A 21,168-nucleotide genomic window follows, 5' to 3' on the forward strand; every position below is an offset into this window, starting at 1 on the left:
ATCCAAAATCAAGAAACAACCACATCTATATTAGATAGTGTTGAAATATACTCTCCTTTGCTGAACACCACCCCCAAGTTGGGGTTTTTTTCCAGAGCTCTATTAATTGAAAACAATAATTTGTTTTCTCTTTTGAAAACATAAAAAGCACAGAATTTGTCTTTAAAATATAGTTGTCAGATATCAAGGGGTATATATATGCTAACATTTACCCTAGGGGTATTTCAGGGCTAGAATCTGTTACAAATAAAATCTTTATTCATATGAACAGCTACCTGGGGGGCAATACTGAATGTTATACATAATATTTATACATATATATTTAAAATAATATAGCAGTGCTATTAAAACACACTGGAAGCTACACTGAATTTAGTCACTCTGTTTTACAGTCTCATGCTACTAACTTTTTGGAGATTGAATTATTTTGTAGAGGATAGCTCCTAAAAGATAAACTCCTTTCATCTAATGTGTCATACCAGTGTTTTATTATCTGTAATTTAATAGACTGCTCACTATAATAAAGAAAATAATTACAAGAAAAAGAAAAGCATTTTTGTTTTTCATTAAATTGTGCAACAGTATTTTCAAATTTGAGAACTTTCCTTGAATTAAGAATTTTTTAAAGGCTAAAAAAATTTCTTCTTTTACATGCTTTCTAGAATTACAGAATAGTCGCTGTGTGCTATGGAAAACAACTTTAGGCGAAAGATCAGACACCCACATTTATCAAGAAGCTGAAGCTGTCTGAAAAAGTTGGGAGACAAAGCAGTGAGCACAGCAGCTCTGCAGAGTGCCAGCAGCCTGACGAGGCTCTGCTGGACCTTCCAAATCCATGGAATGAAGATAATATCCCACCAACTGCTAACAAAACTCTCAGATGGTTGAAAACCTTGTCTAGAGAAAGCAGACAGTAATTCCTCCCTTGTTTCAGTGCACTTCAAATGCTGTGATTTGGGAACTGCCACCACAAGAATGAAACTCCTCATACCAACGCAACGTCCAAACACCTTCTTTCCAATTAAGGAAAAATCATCTGTGACTCTGAGCAATTAAAACTCAGTCTGTGGCTGCTGCACATCAATCCATGTGATCATTCCAAGATCTCTAGGCAAGTGATCCACCTTTAAATTTTCCTCCTGGCTTTCTAAGTTGAAGGGATTCTGCATGCTTGGGCTCCCCACTCCTCAGGACTCCCATGCTCCTCTCAGGAGATGAAGGAAAACACGAGCTGGTTTAACACATTGCTCAACAAAGCCAAGAAAACAGAAAAGCAAAACTTTTCTGGAGAAATGCAGCACAGACTTCGCATCGGGGAATTAATACGAATCCAGGCAGTGCTGCAGATCAAACACTGAGTGTCCGATATCTCCCGTAAGAGCTCTGTGTGTTCCTGTGGAGGGTGAGGACACCTTCTCCCTGTGACAATCCCGGGGAGACCACCACGTTCTTGGGAACATCATGTTCCTGCACACCAAGAGAGCGGCTGTACAGTTCACAAAAGTAACATTAAGAGCCCTGCTTGTTACCAGCTCAGCTTTAGCTTGTGCTCAAGGGAGGACACGTCTGTTCTCTGATAAAACAATTAGCAAGTTCATCAAGAAACTCTCTGCTCACTGCAGAGCGTCTGAATTTAACATCTATGGCTCTGCACTGCATCCTTTGTTTCAAAAGCACTTTTTAAGACTATTCCTTAACTCACTGAGTGTCACATTTAAACTAACAAACCTTCCTGCTCCCAAAAATCAGCTTATATGCATAGAAGTCTAAATTCTTTAAAACAAATCTATACTAGTTCTCTAAAATACATCTAACATCAGATTAACAGCATCAATATTACTTCTCACACACACCAGAATCTTGAAATAAAGTACAGTTTGAACATAAAGATTTAGTAAGGCAGCTCCGTTATCACAAGTGTTTCCACTTGAAATATCTGTGACCTTTCTGCACTACTAAACATACAAATAAAAACAAGGTATTTACGAAATGTCACATTTATGGAAAGCACTTATAAAAGAAAGGGTTTTTTTCTGTAAATAATATCAATATTATAAGTAATGTAAATTTGGTATTTTCCACAACCTCACAAGAAGGCTGAAATATTTAAATGTGCAATTCTAAACACGCAGTATTGCCAGTACAATGGAATTTTGTCTTTACAAACTACTACCTGGGAAGCTGATCTTCAGTGGTTACTAAAAAGCTTAGAAATAACAGAATTAAAATTAATTTTAATCAATGTGTTTCTAACAGGAGAGTAGTCATCCTTACTCGGTTGAATCTGATACACCTATACTTTCAATTTAATAAAATAATCTAAACATTCAATTACAAAACAAACATTAAAAATGCGCAAGTAAAGTAGAAGGTACCTCTAATCAGTTTTCCTCTCACCAGCCATATCAGCCCTTGATCCTAAAATTTTATGCTGCCTGCGAGGACAAGGTACAAATTCTATTTTAACCATCGCATCTTTGTCAACTTTGACTGTTTGATTCCCTCTGCTCCAACCCGAACAGCACCAGCAAAGAAAACGCTTTCCTCTCCTTAAGATGCTCCATTGGTTAGATCAGATTTATTTGCTGTCAGTAAAGGTTGTATTTGCACATAAGTCTATGACAGATTGCAAGTTTATTAACTTCAAGTGAGTTTTCAGGCTGCTGGGTTGAGGTTTTTTGTTGGGTTGTTGGGTTTTTTGTGGGATTTTGCTTTTTTTGGTTTTTATTTTGTCAGCGCTCCCTCCCCCTTTCCCCAAGATGTGGGTTACTTGACAAATTGGAGTTAAGTTATCTTAGGTCAATGTAACTGTAAGTTAAACTAATGAAGTGTATGTCTATGAGTGATGTCTGATTAGTTTAATGCAGTTAGTGCTGGACAGCTTGGGCTGCTGACCTTGAAGGAACACAGATAACATTGTGATGCGTTGGAGGATGTGGTTGTGATACAAGACAAATTTACATAACAGTTTGTCATGTACACTCCTCCAAAACAAAACTGTTGCAAAAAGAAAGCAAGAGGAAACCAACACTGAATGCCTCGCACAAGACAAAACGGGGAAAATTAATTATAACATTTGGCTTGAGGTGGGAGATTATTTTAAATGGGAGCCAAAAGCAGGCAAAGGAAAGGTGTACATTTACACAATATGTGTTCCAAGACGGCTTAGACATTGTGCTGGGTAACACTGAGCAAATACATCCTTCCACAGCACAAATCTACTCTTGAAAAATGATATTCCTTCCTCAGGAAGCACCTACTCGCTCACAGTAAAAAAATACCAGACCCAGTTCTGAACTGTGACTCACTGGCACATCATTCAGGTGTGCTCAGACTCCTCCTGAAGCTCATTCTGCAGCTGCTTTTGCTGAAAGAACCCTGTGCATGAACAGTCTCTCCCCATGAAGGTGCACAGTCCCTACACAATGTTCTGCATGCTGTGAGCAAAGCTCTATCTCACTGCTCCAGACAATCACCTCGCCACATCTCATCTGATCAGGTAGGCCAAGCAAAACTGCTGGGTTTAGAGACAGCTTGGCTCTGGAAGGGCTGATTCTCACTATGTGATAGCTATCTTGTCGACCTAAATCGCCTGCTTCTATCAGCCCAGGTTCTAGCTGATGGAAATTTGCTACTTACATAAATGTATAATTGACACCCACAGTTGCTGGCACGTTACTGAACTGGACCACCATTAAGATAAAACTGCTCCCTTAATCCTCCAGGTCAGCCCGAGCAGGACACTGATAAATCAGACTTGTTAACAGATACATGGGAGGGCACGTGAGGAAGATTGCAGTGCTCACATCTGTGCCATCTCTCAGCCTCATCTGTGAAGCACAGTTTAAACCTTTCAGAACAACTGGGTTCACATGATAAATTTCAAATAAGAGATACACACACGTATAGACATCAGGTACCCAGATACTGAGAGACTCTCACGGACTGGAGATGCAAGACAAAACAGTCCTGGAAATTCTAAATAAAACATACAATTTCTCAGTAATACTCCAAGAAATAAAATCTGTGCTGCCCACTGCAAGCCCCTAATTGCTCTCACATACACCCTTGCACACACACAAGGAGTAAGTTCAAGAGACCTGGTTGAAGGCATCTGTGTGATTTGAATTTAGAAATTATTCAATCCCTTGGCTACCTGTAATTAGAACTTGTTGGCACTGTTTGCATGAAATAAAGAGCAGAAGTCCGTGCCTTCCAATGCCACTTCTTGGCTGGGAGTGTGCAGAGGACACAATCTTCTTGCAGCTCTTCCTGGAGAAGATCCATCAGCTGCTTGTGGGAGCCACCATAAAAGGGTTCAATCAGAAGGACACTCATTTTCCAAGTACTTCAGAACTGTGTGAAACCTGAAAATGAAAATAGAGAAGTATTTTACTTTAGAAACATATCTTTATTACTGTTATTGTTACTACTTAAGAAAATTATATTGGAAGAAGAAGAAATGTACTATAAGGCCTTGTAATATAATCCTTAATATTATATTAATGAGTTTACTTCAGAAAAGGCTACTTAGCAATTATGATAACTAGATTATTTTGACCTTTAAAAGTTACTGTCTGTAAATTTTAAATGAATGAAAACGTGCAAGACTTAGGAACACATTGTATTTTCAATTTATGGGTTTGTTTTCAATCCGATATTTAAAAACAGCTTTATTTTATACACTAACTCCCTAATACTGTAAATTATTCCATAACTTAGGATGTAGCTTATTCATTCTAATATAGGTTTCCCTCCTTTTCCTGGTGGCAGAGAAAATTAAAGAGTAATTCAAACACACTTCAGCCAGAACAGTTGCCAGTAACAGTGACTTGGGTAGGAGACTTAAAGGCAGAGAGCAGCTTGAGGAGATGCAGCTGGGACATCCTCCTGCATTGCTGGGAGCTGGGATCACAACCCCAGCAACAACAGGAGACGTAAACCACCTTATTTCTTCTGAGTACTCCAAAATGGGTGGAAGAGAACACTAGAGGAGGCTCAAGGAAGCTCTGAGACAAAAAGCCACAGAGCTGCTCACAAACAGGATGCAGAACGTGCTGCCCAAAGCGAGGGGACAGATGAAAACCGGGTGACTATTGCTCATCGCCCTCATGAGTCACACCTTTGGGGTACTCAAAAGCTGCTTTTCACATGCTTCGAGCAAAGCCACCACAAACAAAAGCTGAAAGCAAAACCCTGAAAGGTGTTCACCATCCACAAACACCTCTCTGATGGCTTCCCTCTCAACACTCCCTAAGAATGATGGACTCCCTGCTAAACTCAGTTATTCCAGACTCGTGTTTGACACTGTACATTGCAAGACCTTACAGCCATTTCCTGACCTGCAATTTCTAGTGGTTTCAGACTGTAATCCTTATCTTACCAAAACCTCTGGTGACAAGAAATGAGAATTCAACAGAGAACTACATACTCTCCTGAAAATCTCAATCATCATCTCAACCATAGTTGAGAAATTTTGTTTGATTCAAGATCAGGTTAAAAATATTATGTATTCTGTAATCAGAGGGCAGAAAACAAACAAAAACCCTTTTAAATACACTGTAGCTATCAAAAGATCAGTTAACCAGCAACAAAAATCCAAGCACTGAATCAATTTAATTCGGGGACAAAAATAATACTTTACGTAGTTTTTTGCCGTTGGCCCACCACGGTGCCAGATGAAATGGTGATGTAGAGCTTCTGGGTCATTACAGAACAATCAGCAAAAGAAAAACATTCCATGCTCCAACTTTCTTGTCCTAATCCAGCCTGGATTCAGGTTATCATTTGCTTGATTATTCACTCCTCCATAATATTTCAAATAAATTACTTGTTTTAACAAATACTTTCTTTGCAAAACCAAAAGGAAAGCCATCTGGAAGCAGATACTTCACTCCATTTTGGAGCTTGCTTCTTTTCAGGTAGCAAAGCAGTTTCTGATCTCTTTTCCACTGACCTAATTTCAAAAAAATCACACTTTTGAGATCACTGACGTTTTCTGAATTTACAATGATGTAACCAAAATCATACTCTCTCCTCCAAAGCCCTTTTGGAGCCTGCAGGGTAATAACTGCTATAAAAACACAAGCTGTGGTTTAGAATCTGCACTATTCACCTAAAGAACAATTTGTAATTAATCATGCTATGCTTGTCATCAAATGCCATCGAAAATTTAATTCAAGGGACTAAAGGGAAGTGTTTTATAAATTCAGCCCCTAAAAATGGGGGTATGTGAAAAGTTGGTAAATGCCACTGAGTCAGTCACTCGAGGAGGCTTGCAACTAATTTACAAATCATTAGCAGTATCAGTAATAAAGCAATTTGTTCATGAAGCATCTGATCAGATCACACTTCACCAGACTAGTTCTGAAACTGGTTTTATCACCAGGTTTAGCTGAACCCACACTGTGCTCTTTGGTTTTATTTTGCACCAGTTTTCACTGTACATCCCTCACGGGAACAGAGAATGACTGTACATGCTGACGGTAAGAGATTGCTCAGTCCTCGTGTTTCCTCCTGCTTAAAGACCCTGACATTTAGCTAATTATTCTGCATTTACCTACCTTTAGATGTATTAGGGAAACTGCAATACACAAGTATTACTATACAATAAACTCCCTTTGGCTATTTACATTGGGAAACTGGGTTGAATCATGGATGTGTTGTGGAGTGGGTGTTAAGATAACTCTTGATATGTAATTCTTCACAATAACACTCACAGACCCCGTGGCAGCAGCCCATGAGGGTGACAATCAGCAATGACACATTTTTTTCAGAGACGACCTAAAGCTCAAAGGTTTTCTTACAAAACTCACTCGCTCCAAAAAATGTAGGTACTGCTTATTAAAATCCTCACTAACACTTGTAGGATTCTGTTGTTGTGTCATCTCTGTACATTACCAGCAATATACACTAAATTCAATTCAGAAAAAATGTTATGTTATTTAAGAAGCAGTATATTTTTTTTTCTTTTTTGTTGTTAATTTTTTTTATATAAGATGCTACCTACATAAGATACTACTAAAGGATAATGGCAGTAGAATATATGTCACATTCACTTCAGGGCTTGAGTAAGATGAAGCAACTAAAAAGTCAATAAATCTTCTGTTTTTAGAAGATACACTGATAATGCTAAGGAAATTATATTACATATAACTAATAATTTCTTGTACTTAGAAAGACACAGAGGAGGTAGAACACGGCCGTTTGGCTCATATTTCACCCACATGACTTCCAGTTTTGTTCACATACAAAAATAACAGCTATTATTTTTGCTTTATTTCCCTTGACCCAGCCAAGTTAAGGTAAATATGTACCATAAACTCCTCAGAGGTCTCCAAAAGACACAGCTGATAAATGGCCTGAGAACATTCACCGTATCTGATGGAATGCAATCCTCAATTAAATATAAATCACTCCAGGTATTCTTTTCCCCATTTCAAAGAAAACAACAAATATTAGAAAAACAGAACTGCTTCCCCTTTCTCATTACAGTATTTCCTCTCTGGAGCCAGCAATCCTGGGTGTTCCTCAAACAGCTCAACCCCATCCACACGGCTGCAGGATCCTTTCCTTTGAAAATTTCCTACTCTGTCTTTACCATACAGAGCAGCACATTCCTCAGGATACACATTACACATCTGAAAAAAAAAAAATCTTTCAAAGTGGTGACAGTGTCCAAATGACATGACTAATACAGAGGTATATTAGGTATATTGAAGTACTGAGAAGTGTGGGTGGGTAATTAGGTGCTGTCTCAAAGCCAGAAGCTCACGGTGACATTCAGCCAGGACTTTTGTCACTTGCTGCAGCTCTACCCCACACTGAAACATGGCAAGCGATGGAGTCCCTGAAAGGGCCACTGCTGTTTGAACCCATGATTTCCTTTTAAGAGGAAGTCTGAGTACTGTACAGAGTAATAAATAAAAATTATCTTTAAAGGCATGGAAGAATTAACTGTTCAACCAGACACAAAACCATGGCTTCTTTTTAAATTCTAGGTGAATGCCAACTTAGGTATTTTTGTTAACCAGCCTAGGCAGAGAAAACCCATCATTTTCCACAATTTATTAAAGAACACACGTTCACTCTTACATGCAGAAGTGTGGTTTCACAAACATCAGCACAGCTCACATCAGGAAGCCATAATTAGCTCTGTTCATTGACGTACTCAGACAACATAAATTACAGACCACGTCTAAATATCCGTCCAACAAAACAGCTGAGCAACCATCCAAACCCAAAGGAATAATTGTTAATATATTCCACAGGTAGAGATCTGCTATTAGTTACAGGAAATAAGGTATATGGTTTCAGTAGTGATTGTTTTAACCGTCACAGTCCCACACATGTGAGAAATTTATTCCGCCACCGTATCCGAGCACACCGTGGTTCAGAGTCTCATAACTCAACCCACTGCAAAACCCACCAGGTACAACCTGTGGACATCAACATACTTAAACCTTTGATGGTTTCACATGAACTCACTGTGATAGCTGCCACAGGCAAAAAATTTCTACATTCAACACTTCAATAAAATGCAATTTTTCAAAGGACTTTTGAGAGTCTCTACCTTTCCTCCTCTGTCCCTTCTCCTTCCCATCCCTACCTGAATTGGGGATGTGCTGTAAATACACACACAGAGATTGAAAGAGCCTGCACTGCCCTCCCACTCATGACAGTGACTCACCGAAACCCCAAAGCTGTACCTTAAACACAATCACATCTTAAGGCTGAACCAAAATTTAACTTGTATTTAGATCACCCAAAAGCACCGGTTCTGAGGTTTGTCATTACTAAACTGCATAAGCGAAAATGACAATTTATCTTTTATATAAACCACCTGGAAAAAGCAAGAAAACCTCCACTTCTTTTGAGAATGTGGTAAATGAAAATCATTCACCTGTATTTGGATGGCTGAGCAGCAATAACATTAATTTACTGGTGACACCCATAAACCACAGTCTGGCCCATACAGACAACCTCAGAGCTGCAAACACCTACAGAATACCAAAATTTACCATTACCTGGAGGCAGCAAGGAATGAAACCTGCATGGACTTCCTGGCCTGCTTTGGTTTCACTAAAATACCACATCTCATTTTTACTGTACATACAATCTACACATACAAGGGCATGGAGTGACAGAGCAAGGGGAATGGCTTTAAACTGAAAGAAGGTACGTTTACATTAAAAACTAGGAGGAAATTCTTCCCTGTGATGGTGAAAAGACCCTGGCACAGGGTGCCCAGAGCAGCTGTGGCTGCCCCCGGGTCCCTGGAAGCGCCCAAGGCCAGGTTGGACAGGGCTTGGAGCAGTCTGGGACAGTGAATGATGTCCCTGCCCATGGCAGGGGGTGGCACAGGATGAGGCTTGAGGTCCCTTCCAACCCAAACCATTCTGTGATTCCATGGTGCAATCAGAATTGCAAACAACATAATTTTTAAAGAATTGGTTTGATCTCAATCGAATTGTGAGGACTGCCAGGTTCAGTTCTTATGTCTGTGTTTTCAACCCTGAGATGGAGCAGCAGGAATTGGAAGTCAAGATTTTGAAGATGTCCCATGGCTATCAATCTAGAGACACCTTGACACAAGAGACAGTTAAGGCTCCTTTTGGAGTTTATGCATTTAGAAAGCAACATGCTGTAAAACCTGCACATTACCCTGTGAATGCTAAGTTAACAATATTGCTATAAATCCTTAGGAAAAAGATGTTAAAGCATATGCAATGTATGCATTTTAAAACCCAGAATTTAAATTGTTTACTATTTTATCTAGGCAAAGGCACTAATGACCTTCATAATTTTCTGTTGTAAATTAAATTTGTTTTTTTCCAGCTACAGAAAAGCAAAAAAAAAATTAATTTTCTTTTTTACCTTCTTTCCTGACACAGTCTGAGACTATCATAAATACTTTGCATCTATACTTCTAGCCATCCTCAATCAACATCTTTGAAGATCTTAATCTATACTGAATAAATTATTACAATTTATACTTTTTTTCCAGTGGAGAAAGACATCTGTGCATCACATTTATGGCTAACTCAAAACCACAACAGTCAAAGCTACCTCGGTGGGGAAGCCTCCATCCCCCCATGGAGCACAGCACTCCAAAGATATATTTTCAGGGAAATTTCCCTGACTGATGTGCTGATCCCTCAGTACATTGGGAATGGCAATTACAATACACAACTTGGTTTCTTTGTCTCTAATTGACCTCCTAAATTGTATACACTGAACTAAATACTACTCAGGACAAGGCATGAGGGATACTCAGTACTCTGAAAACTACCTTCACAAATTCAGATTTACCTTTTTCAGATTTGCCTTTTTAAAGGCAAACTAAGCATTATTAATATTCAAATAGGATAAAATTTTCTTCCAAAGAAAACCAAGATAGAAGGGAAAAAGACACAGAAAAGGTGTGATGGAGAACCAGGGCCATGCTCTGCCAGGGAAACAACTACAGCCACTATCACCAGCAAACCAAATTAACTCTTCCAGAGGCTTTGTTCCTCTGTCTCCTCCCTTTAGTGGTCCAAATAGATTTACAGAAGTTGACATGAGTATGCTGCAGAGCAGTAGATATTAAATAATTATCTTCACAAAAAGTTTTATGTTATTTTGAGGAGCTCTTCCACCACTGGCAGGAATTTTTTAAACAAGGTAAAAAAAAAAATACAGCTCTAATATGAGAGTATAACCTCATATGAGAGTATGCCAGGTTTGCAATTGGATCTGAGAGAAAATTAGTTATTCTGATTTAACAGTTAATTATAAGCTCCCATTTGCCATGTAATTCAGAAGCCTGGAAAAATGAAAACTGATTTTAACAGAGACTGTTAAAGTTGTTAAATGATATGTTGGCTTTATCCAACTTATTTGCAGTGTGTTTACAGCATGTGAAGGATCAACACAGTTTACAGGACTCAGCATTTCCAGTGCTGCACCTATGACTATAAATTTGACAGCACTGATGATGCTGAAGGCTTACATTAGGTTTAAATAGATGAAGGATCCTTGATTTAGAGTATCTCCGAGAGGAGAGGGAACTAATAGGTGTGGTAATGGGAGATGTAGCACTATTTTTAAACTTGACAGGAGACATATTAGTTGCTAGTTCCCTATTATAGAAAAAGTCCCAGTCTGGTAATAATGGGCTGGCATTTTGAAATTCCTCCGATTTATTAGGAATATGATGAGAAATGTGCTCCACACGCTCTGGGCTTCAGACCAGTTTCTGTACAGAAGGTAAGAATTACAATGTGCATTCATGGCCAGTTTAAAGAGCATATGTATTCATTTTTAAAAAGTCACAAATATTTTAACTAATTTTATTTGAAAGTCAGTCTACCGTGCATATTAGCCAACTGATTAAAAGACAAAGCATTTGCTAGAAGCCATCATTAGTCACTCTGTGAGGTAATAAAAATCAACCCACATCAAAAAGTTATTTGTTTTCCCCAGAAAATCTGAAGTAGCAAAATGCTAAATGAAGACCAAATCACTCTTGTGTCAACAGAATTTGGGATTGAGGAATTAAACTGCTCTTGTACAAAAGCTGGAATTGCAAGAGTTAATTTAAACATTAGGCATGATAGCCTGAGATGTTTGGCAGCAACACGTGAGTGGGCACAAGCCAGATTTCTTTTGCAGTCAGAAGGTATCCCTTTAAATATGTGATGAAAGGATCTGCATCTTCAGTCACACCTTGAGTCCACAAAAAGGATGCAATGAGATCTACTGTCAAATGGAGTTCAACTGTGAAATCAGGGAGGGCCCCACACACAGGAGCAATTCTGAGGGCAGGTGGCCAGAAAACCAACTCTGTCCTGAGCTGCATCCAAAGCCATGGGGGCAGCAGGTCGAGGGAGGGGATTCTGCCCCTCTGCTCCCATGAGATCCCAACTGCAGAGCTGAATCCAGCTGTGGGTCCTCACTACAAGAGATGTGGACTTGGTAAAGCCAAGCTGGGAGAGCTGGGGGTGCTCACCTGGAGGAGAGGAGGCTCCAGGGAGAGCTCAGAGCCACTGCCAGGGCCTAAAGGGCTCCAAGAGAGCTGGAGAGGGACTGGGGACAAGGGATGGAGGGACAGGACACAAGAGACAGTTAAGATTCACACTGAGAGGGTTAGGTGAGATATGAGGATAAAATTCTTCCCTGTGAGGGTGGTGAGGGCCTGGCATAGGGTGCTCAGAGAAGCTGTGGCTGCTCCTGGATTCCTGGAATTGTCCAAGGCCAGGTTGGATGGGGCTGGGATAGTGGAAAGTCTCCTGCCCACAGCAGGCGCTGGGAACAGGATGAGCTTAAAGGTCTCCTCCAACACAAACCACTCTGTGATGCAAAGTTCACAAGAGAAGTCAGTAAGACTACTTCAAAATTTGTTTCAACCATGATGGAAAATGGACTTCAAAAGAGGAGCTAAATGTACCTGCCACATTTTTCACCTTAAGACTGCAACTAAAGTTGCACAAAAAGTGCAGTCATGAGGATTTTGCCAACCCATTAAATCCTTCAGCAAGGGAAGGGAATAAATGATCAAGTTATTGTTTGTTCAGGAGACGCAACATTTAAGTACTGGATCCCTACAGCAGTGTGGGTATGATACTCTAAGTAACTTCAAGGCTGAAATGTTACCTGCACAAAAAAAGCCCTCAGTCTTAAATATTAAGTACTAAAATTCAACAGATTTTTTTTTTGTCTTTCACTTGCCCAACTCTCTTCAGTGCAGGAGAGAGCTGAACCAGGGCTTCATGCTATGAAGCCATAAGAAGAGAAATACCTCTCGTTAACTTCTGTGCAGCCAGCACCACATTATGGCTTTTAGAAACTCCTCAAAAGCTCTCAGAATCAATAGCAAACACCACACAATACTGAATGAAGGCTTCATACAGCACTAAACATATTTTTCCATGTTAACAATATTTATATCTTATTTCCAACTTGACATGCAGATGACATGTTACCCACATCAATTTATAAATCCAGCACAATAGGAGTTGCCAATTTGATTTAGTGGTACAGCACCCTGTTTCCTGTAAATAATTTCCCTACCAGGCTTTGACTAAGCCCTCTGAAAGGGCTCTAGAAATACTAAAGGCTCCAGATTCTGGCCAAAATGCTTTCTGACAGCTCACTGCAAGTGTTCCCCAGCATCTATGCTGACCCAAGAATAGCAAATTTAATGACTTAAGTCATTTGTTTCCATCCTCTTGTGTGCAGAGCTTGCAAATTACTTCAAGGATTGGCTTAAAGCAACGAAGAAAAGCGTATTCATACATTTTATTTTACTTCACAAGTATCAGAAAGTTAAGGGGTCTGCCTCCTCCACTGGGAAGTATCTATGGATACACACATTGCAGAAAGCTGAAAAACACTGACACGAGTTAAATAAACATGTCTGGTATCATCTGCCAATTGAAATGGTGAGCATTGCAGGAAATATTTGTTTTCCATGAATAAAAGCGATACACAAGCATCTCAAAACAATCTGTTTTGGAAGGTTATTTTGGTTGTTTTGTAAACAAGTTTAGGTTCTGAGCTGATGTTTTCAAAACAGATACTGCAAAGCGAATAAACATTCATGTCTGGGGGAGACCCTAACAGACATGAAACAAGTGCGTGGCCCTTTCTAACAGGGCCACAGATAAAGCAAGGCAAGGACACTCAGAGAGGACATCAAGATGTAAATTTTTTCCTTGAAGTTTCTCAGATGGCTGAAAAGTGCCATTAAAATCATCATGCTCAAAAAAGCCTGGGCCTTAAAAACTTGGCTTTTATTGCACATAAGAAAATCTGGCTATAACCCACAAACAGCACTGTAGTCTTTAACAAAAAGAATTAAAAACAGGGATTTTTTTTAAATTTGACTTCATTATAAATAATGAATGTATCACTACAACTCTCTTAGGTTTTCAGCTTTAGGGTCACACTTAGGAATCATTTCTGCACCTGTCTGAAAACCATTTACTTTGCTTGAGCAACTGGCCACAGTCACAAAACCTGAAAATCCTTATCAAAATAAAACATCCTGCTCAACAAAACCAAAATTATGCTGTCTCTTACCAGCTCCTTCCACTTGTACCACCACAGAACCTACAGAACCTGGAACACTCCTCCCACACACTGGTACAACACTAAGAATCACTGAATAGTTTGGGTTTTAAGAGACCTTAAAAGTTATCTTGTTCCAACCCTGCAGGCAAGGCCACCTTACACTAGAGCAGACAGCTCCACACCCCACCCAGCCTGGCCTTGAACACTTCCAGGATTGGGAGTTCAGGAACATTAAGTATGGTTTATAATGGCCATGACTACAGGGGAGCAGAGAACAAAACACATTCACTGCAGGGCTCAGAGCTGAAGGAACTATTTTAAGGTCATTACTGGAAGATCCAAATTATTTAAAGTTCAGCTGGCTATTAGTAGGTGCTCTTGCTGACACTGCTGATAAAAATCCCAGAAATACCATTACAAGGCAATGCAAGAAACCGCTCACACCTCGCACACGCAAGGTCTGTGCTTAATATTCCCACTTCTTCATTTCAAAGCCACAAATATCACAGCCTTTGCCAGCAAGTTAAAGAGCTGTTCTGACTCCTACTAAAGACAGAGTTGTGCAGTTACTCTGGCCATTGGGAAATTTTTGGCAATACCCCCAGTTAAGCATTCACAGCAGCCATAAGCAGCTCTTGGAGGCCTGGAGAACAACAGCCTATGGACAGTTTGGGAAAACCTCTGTAATCAGGGAAGTGTTACCTCACAACAGTGTTCCACATGCAGTCAGGCTCACAGCAATGCTGCAGCTGAAACTTCTGGTTATTTTCCATGTACATGGACTTGTTTGAGCGGATCCAAAGGAGTTCATGAGGATGTTTCAAGGGCTGGAGCCCCCCAGCTCTGGATCCAGGCTAGGAGAGCTGGGGGTGTTCACCTGGATAAGAGAAGGCTCCAGGGAGAGCTCAGAGCCCTTTTGGTGCCTAAAGGGCCTTCAGGAGATGAGCAGAGGTTCTTGGGACATGGGCCTGGAGGGACAGGACACAGGGAATGGCTTCAGGCTGACAAGAGAGTAAGGTTAGACTACAGATTTGGAGGTGCTTTGGTTATAGAGAGAACATCAAACCTATATTCACAACACCTATTTATGCTGTGATTTTCAAAAATCACTTTCATTAAGTGGATCTGAAGCTAAGAGAGGTGTTACAGAGACCTTAGTACAGAATGAATGATGCAGATCTTTCTGAATATTTTCAGATCCCATTTTCCCATCAGTGTTTAAGCAGAGACTAATCCCACAAAGCTTTGTAAGCAGTAGATACTTGAAGGTGCTTATGAAACTGATTTAGCCCCACATTTAAGGCAGAAATAAATCTGGCAGACACACTCCCCCTTTGACCACTGAAGACAAAATATAATTACAAGGGAGAGGAAAGGGCAGGAGAGAAAATAGTAAGTTCCCTTCAGAAAATATACATGTGGAAAAAAAACCACAGATGAGGTACCCAAAATAAGTAATACCATGCAAATGCTTTGAGAAAAGGGAAGTATTTCCACCTATCTGCATTGATCACACACACTTGCTTCCACTGACAAGAACGTAATCCAAACTCTGCCTGTTCATCTCAAAGTGGTTATGAAGCCATGTGTGAGGTGCATTCAGCATCCTCTAAGATGAACAGAATCTGTTTTGCATGCCAATATCCTTGGAGAGAGCAATATTCATGCAAGATGATTCAAGCTACTCTTCAGAGCTGCAGCACTCTGCCTCCCCATTGAAGCTCTGAATGAGCATGGGCAAGAGAGATCCATAAACCATTTTTCCTAGAGTCTATAGACAGTTGGTTTCTTAACACTCACGGAAACATCTTCTTGGGCATTAAAATAATGACTTAGAAAAAAGTCTGCTTTTTTCTCTTTAGAGCTGAGTTTCTTTTCAAGCTGTGTAACACCACTTGATATTTAGTTTAGCTACTCAACCAAGCATCAGCCTTCAATGTATCCAAGGTGCAGAATGGTTGACTAACACAGACCATTTCACTTGTTCGGGCTTATTTACAAATACCACTTACATACTGCTGGCATTTATAATGACACCTGGGATGTTGCTGACACACCACTACGTTTGTAAAGTTGGAGTCTACAGGCACACAGGATTCTAAGAAACGTGCTGGGGAATACACACAGCGCTTCCTTTGACTGTAACTAGAATGGTTACTCTGACTATATCCTATCTGAATAGAGGAAAAAAGCTTCAGAAACAAGCTTTAGCAAGGTTAATCCCCCACTGATTTTCTTATCACTCGACACTATTTCACACAGTTACTTTTGTCAATGATTTTCTAAAAAAAATTGCCTCCTGACCATATTAAGGGTTGCTTAAATTATATTGCAGAGACACATTCAGGAATACACAGAACTTCATGTGTTTCTTACTACTGTTGCCTACTGACTTGTTATTCCAAAGTCCACAGCCTCTAAATACTACACTTCAGTCCTAGAAACTTGACACCGTGTTTGATGACAGAGAAATACTTGCTTTGATTTTGTGTGTATATATATAGCCAGACTATAAGGCCTTTACCTTACAGTGGAAGCAAAAATGGAATATAGATGATTTATTCAACTTTGCAAAGCCAAAGGCGTCCTAACCTGTATTAACATGTCCCAAGCCTTGAAGTGTCCACGGCCAGCTTGGATGGGGCTTGGAACAATCTGGGATAGTGGAAGGTGTCCCTACCCATGGCAGGGGGTTGAAACTACATCACTTTTAAGGTCCCTCACAACCTAAACCATATTATGATTCCAAAACAAAACAAAACACTGTGTAAAAGCTCAAATTACCAGCAATTTGTAAGAAAAGGCTTGGATTCTTACACAGAACTAATAATATAACTTCTAACCAAACATTGTCAATTGTTCTGTGTAAATATGCTTGAAACAACAAACTGTAATTATTCTATCTCCTCCCTCCAACCCCAAAATCATACTACACCTTCTGCCTGGGGTTTTCCCATTATTAACAACAAGAGGTTTAATTTATCTGCTTTTATCCAAAAATGCTGAAGAGCTTAACAAACATTAATTAAACCTCACAACACTCCTGTGAGGTAGGTAGGTATTGTTATCTCTGCTTTACAGATGAGAAAACCTGAATTAAAAATTGTGATTTGCACCATTTCCCGAGTAGTTTTACAGTAAAAAACCAAGAGCAGAAGCAACGAGCAGTGACTTGTATGTCCCTACTCTCAGCCACCACCACACACATTCCCTCTCAAACCAGCAGGACTTTACTTGACACTTTGCCACATGTGAGAAAAACATTCTGAAAAAAGGTATTAATTTATCATTAGCATCATCCCTTCTAAGAAAATACAGACAAATACATCTTTTACCCAGATTGTACTTCCATTATTTCATTATGAAAATGAGACAAAACTGTATCCTCTTCATCTGGATAGCTGATGAATTCCATCTTCAAAAGAAAAATCCACACTTCTTGAAACCATATGAATTGTTTCTCAAAAAACTGAATCCCTGATTTCCTCTTTTCACTTATGTTTTTTTTTAAATTTTCAATTTTTTTTCCTATTCTCTTAGCTTCTTTTCTCATTACTTCCATGTTGTACTTTCCTTTCCTAAGTCCTACATCACCTTTTTCTTCTTTAAATTTATTTAATGATAAAACAAAACCTACACAGGATTGACTTACAAGCAGCACAACAACTATCTTGATGGGTCACACATCAATTTTTCCTGTCTCAAACCAGTCTCACTTCCAACCTGTGTATAAACACATTCTCCATCTGACAGGCCACAATATCAAACACTTTGCCTATTCTGCCATATTCCTCATTAGAAAACCTCCAGTTTGAATACAGTCAGTGTACAGTCAGAAGCAAAAGCTACACAGTTCTCTTGCCTTATTTTTCCTTGTCTAATTGCCAGTTTTACTTTCCTGTCTATTTTCACAAATTTAACAAATCTGTCCTCTATAAAAGTGGCAATCTCTTATGTTCTGTAAACTAAGGTGGCACAATAAAGGTTTCTGAATGGACATGGAGACAACTGAAGTTATATAAACTCATTAAAATACAAGTTGATAAAAGAATTTTTGACAAAACAGTAAAATGTTTTTGAAGTCATATGATTTTTCTATGACTTGATTTATCTTATTTTAGAATCAGCATGAAATGTTAAATTAGACCCTCTTTTTAAATCACACAAGCTAGCACATCTTGTTTGTACTGCTTGGTCTAATGAAGTGAGCCTACACTTGCCAGTGCACAGCAAAAATAGGTAGCTCTGTTATTCATATACACTGCAAGAAGCATCTTGCAGGCTCTGAGAACTTGTTCTCATCATATGGAGGCTGCAATAAATGTTCAGCCACTGTTTTCTCCTTCAGCTCTCAAAATTACAGCTGGATTCTTTAAGCATTACATGTGATTTCTTGCACTTTAAAGCTTCTGAACTACTTGAATTGCAAGACGCAGAAGCTCTGCCCACAGACACTTTCTTGCTCCCACTGATTTCATGCTACAGCCAGAAAGGTACCAAATGCTACTTCTTTCATGGGATTTGCTGGTCAGTGGATACAGCATCCCCCCAGACACACTGCAGCTGAGCAGGATCTGTATCTGCCTCTGCAGCACACAAGCCCCATCTACTCCTTTTTCGCCTCCCCTTAAAGGTGACCTTTCAGAAGAACTGGCCATACAAAGTATTTTATCCTGACAGCCTGAGAGAGCTGGGGGTGTTCAGTCCTGGGAGAAAAAGGCTCAGGAGAGAGCTCAGAGCCCCTTCCAGTGCTTAAAGGGGCTCCAAGAGAGCCCTGGAGAAGGACCTGGAACAAGGGATGGAGGGACAGGACAAAGGGGAATGGCTTCACATGGACAGAAGGCAGGGTTAGATGGGAAACTGGGAAGGAATTCCTCCCTGTGAAGGTGGGAAAATCCTAGCACAGATTCCCAGAGAAGCTGTGGCTGCCTCTGGATCCCTGGAAGTGTCCAAGGCCAGGCTGAACAAGGCTTAGAGCATCCTGGGATAGTAGGAGTTGTCCCTGCCCATGGCAGGGGGCTGGAATGGGATGTCCCTTCCAAACCAAACCATTCTGTGATTCTCTAGGTCTAGGAGAATGGAAAACCAGTTTAAGGAAAATTACAATTTTCCAACAGCTTTTTGCTGCTTAGTTCCCAGCATATTATTTAAAGTCACAATTTTTACATTATTTCATAACAAGCATACTGGAAAGAAATAAATATGCTATTTGTTACTATTTGTTTCCATTTTGAGATGACTTGGTAAAATTTTCTCCATTTCCACATGCACAAAAGTCAGGTGTTATTTAACCTCTGCAGGCATAAAAGTTGTAGTTTTTCTTTTTAATATCCACTAAGGTTACTAATTCTTCTGCATTCAGCCACTGAGAGAACCATCTGAAATCCTGCAAAAACTTCAGATATGCAGCAGAGACCAGTAAGTCTCATTATGAGAGGCCTCTCAGCACATTAATCTCACTCTCCACTAGTGTCATTTACTTCTTGTTTGATTCCCAGTGCTTTGGCTTTTCCTTTTTTTTTTTTTTTTTTCTATTTTAATTTTGGTGGATTCTTATCTCCAAAGCCACACCAACTTCTACACTCTCCAATGCTTAAAATCAGGTTAGAACCCACAGAAAATTAGTTTCAGTGAGACTCCTACTCTTTTGTGTTCTTCCCTTTAGATATATCAACCCTATCTGCATTCTAAACAGTCACTCTTTCCAAATAGTTTTTGGTGAACTAACAGAAGATAAAATTGCTTCTGAAACTCTCTAACAATTAATTTTTTAACTCTTTATTGCGTTAAAAACCCATTTGCCTCCATAATAAATGCTTTGTGAGGAATATAATAAATTACCCCTCTCTGTGGTGTATGAAAATCTCGAGTGAAGCTTGGTTCTGCTCTTCTGAAGCCCCTCACTGGGCACCACCAGACCAAAGCATGAGCACGAGGTTCTCGGGCATCAGAGCAACACCGGGAACATCAGACGCCGAAGCGTGTGTAGGTGTATTAGCAGTCCTACCATCCATCTGTCAGAAATCTTCGATGTTCCTGCACATCACCCACTGGCAGAGCTGTCTGCCAAGCAAAAATATTATGAAATGTTCATTATAGCCTCAAATCTCCCCCCCTTCCCTAGGAGGAAATGGAAAAACCTGTCTCTCCACACACACGGGCTTCATGTTCGTTACCAAGAAACGGCGAAAGACTTTCAAATTCACCCAGAAAAAAATCTACCAAGAGACCAGGACTGTGAATTTAGATTTATTTGAGCAAACTTTACTTACCAGAGGATATGCTGACTTTTAGTTCACATATATCTCATTTTTAAGGTACGTTAAAGACAGAGTTTACAATTAACTGAACAGACAGCGTACAAAAGGCTTTTAGAACTACACCATATGGTCGAGGGAAAGGAACAATCTGGACTATCCACATTTCAATCTGCAGGCTTGTCCACCTCTATAACACGTTGTATTGCTGTAATAAAATATTAAGATAGAATTTTAAAAGTGAAAATATCTATCTTTTGCACTACCAGGGAGCAAGGCATCTTACAGTCTAGCGCATTTAATAAATATTTTAACTTTTATGGTTTTGGCTTGCTGAATCAGATATAGTCAATAAAATTCCCAATTCATTTTAAACTCCAGTTCCAGAAGGATATGGGTGGGTATTCATCTTATGCTTCAGGGAAATAAAAAATACCAGTTTATACGGGGTATACTGGCAGCAGTTAACGTAACAGATGACACATTCTTGGAAATTAAATAAAAGCAGAAAGAAAATACCCATTGTTGCTCAGTGAAGGACTAATCACATGGTCACAGCTGGAACCAGTGTAAATCATTCATTAATAAAATTCTGTTGTAGTAGTCACTTTTTTTCTGCTTTTCAAATGCCAATAGAAAAAAAGACCTCTTTCAATTCTTTGCAGAATGGAGACACAAGTATTTCATAGTAACTATTAAGCTTAATAAATCTTTACAGAAAAAGGAAGGCATTGTTGGCATCAAGGAAAAAATATAAATACTTCTCTATTTTACATCTAATCCCAAAACATAGTACAAGGAGACACTTAATTCAGGCCAATAGAGTGAAGCATGATCATACAGAACCCAAACCTTG

The 21,168-nt window shown here is 39.5% G+C and overlaps 1 protein-coding gene across 15 annotated transcripts in view; it reads right to left on the reverse strand.

Moving 5' to 3' along the window:
- Positions 1-21,168, reverse strand: part of GTDC1 (glycosyltransferase like domain containing 1) — a 209,304-nt gene that overhangs the window by 152,769 nt on the left and 35,367 nt on the right. For 14 of the 15 annotated variants that reach the window (XR_010369535.1, XR_010369534.1, XR_010369533.1 and 11 more), the window contains one exon: positions 4,157-4,367. Coding sequence is in view for 5 of the 15 variants with exons in the window: in XM_064435285.1 (XP_064291355.1) it covers positions 4,157-4,338 (182 nt within the window). In the remaining 10 variants the exon portion in view is untranslated. Of the gene's footprint in view, positions 1-4,156; positions 4,368-21,168 lie in introns of those variants that run through there. The other variant, XR_010369537.1, reaches the window with a different exon arrangement.

This window comes from Passer domesticus, chromosome 10, assembly GCF_036417665.1.
Source record: "Passer domesticus isolate bPasDom1 chromosome 10, bPasDom1.hap1, whole genome shotgun sequence".
Taxonomy (NCBI): Eukaryota; Metazoa; Chordata; class Aves; order Passeriformes; family Passeridae; genus Passer; species Passer domesticus.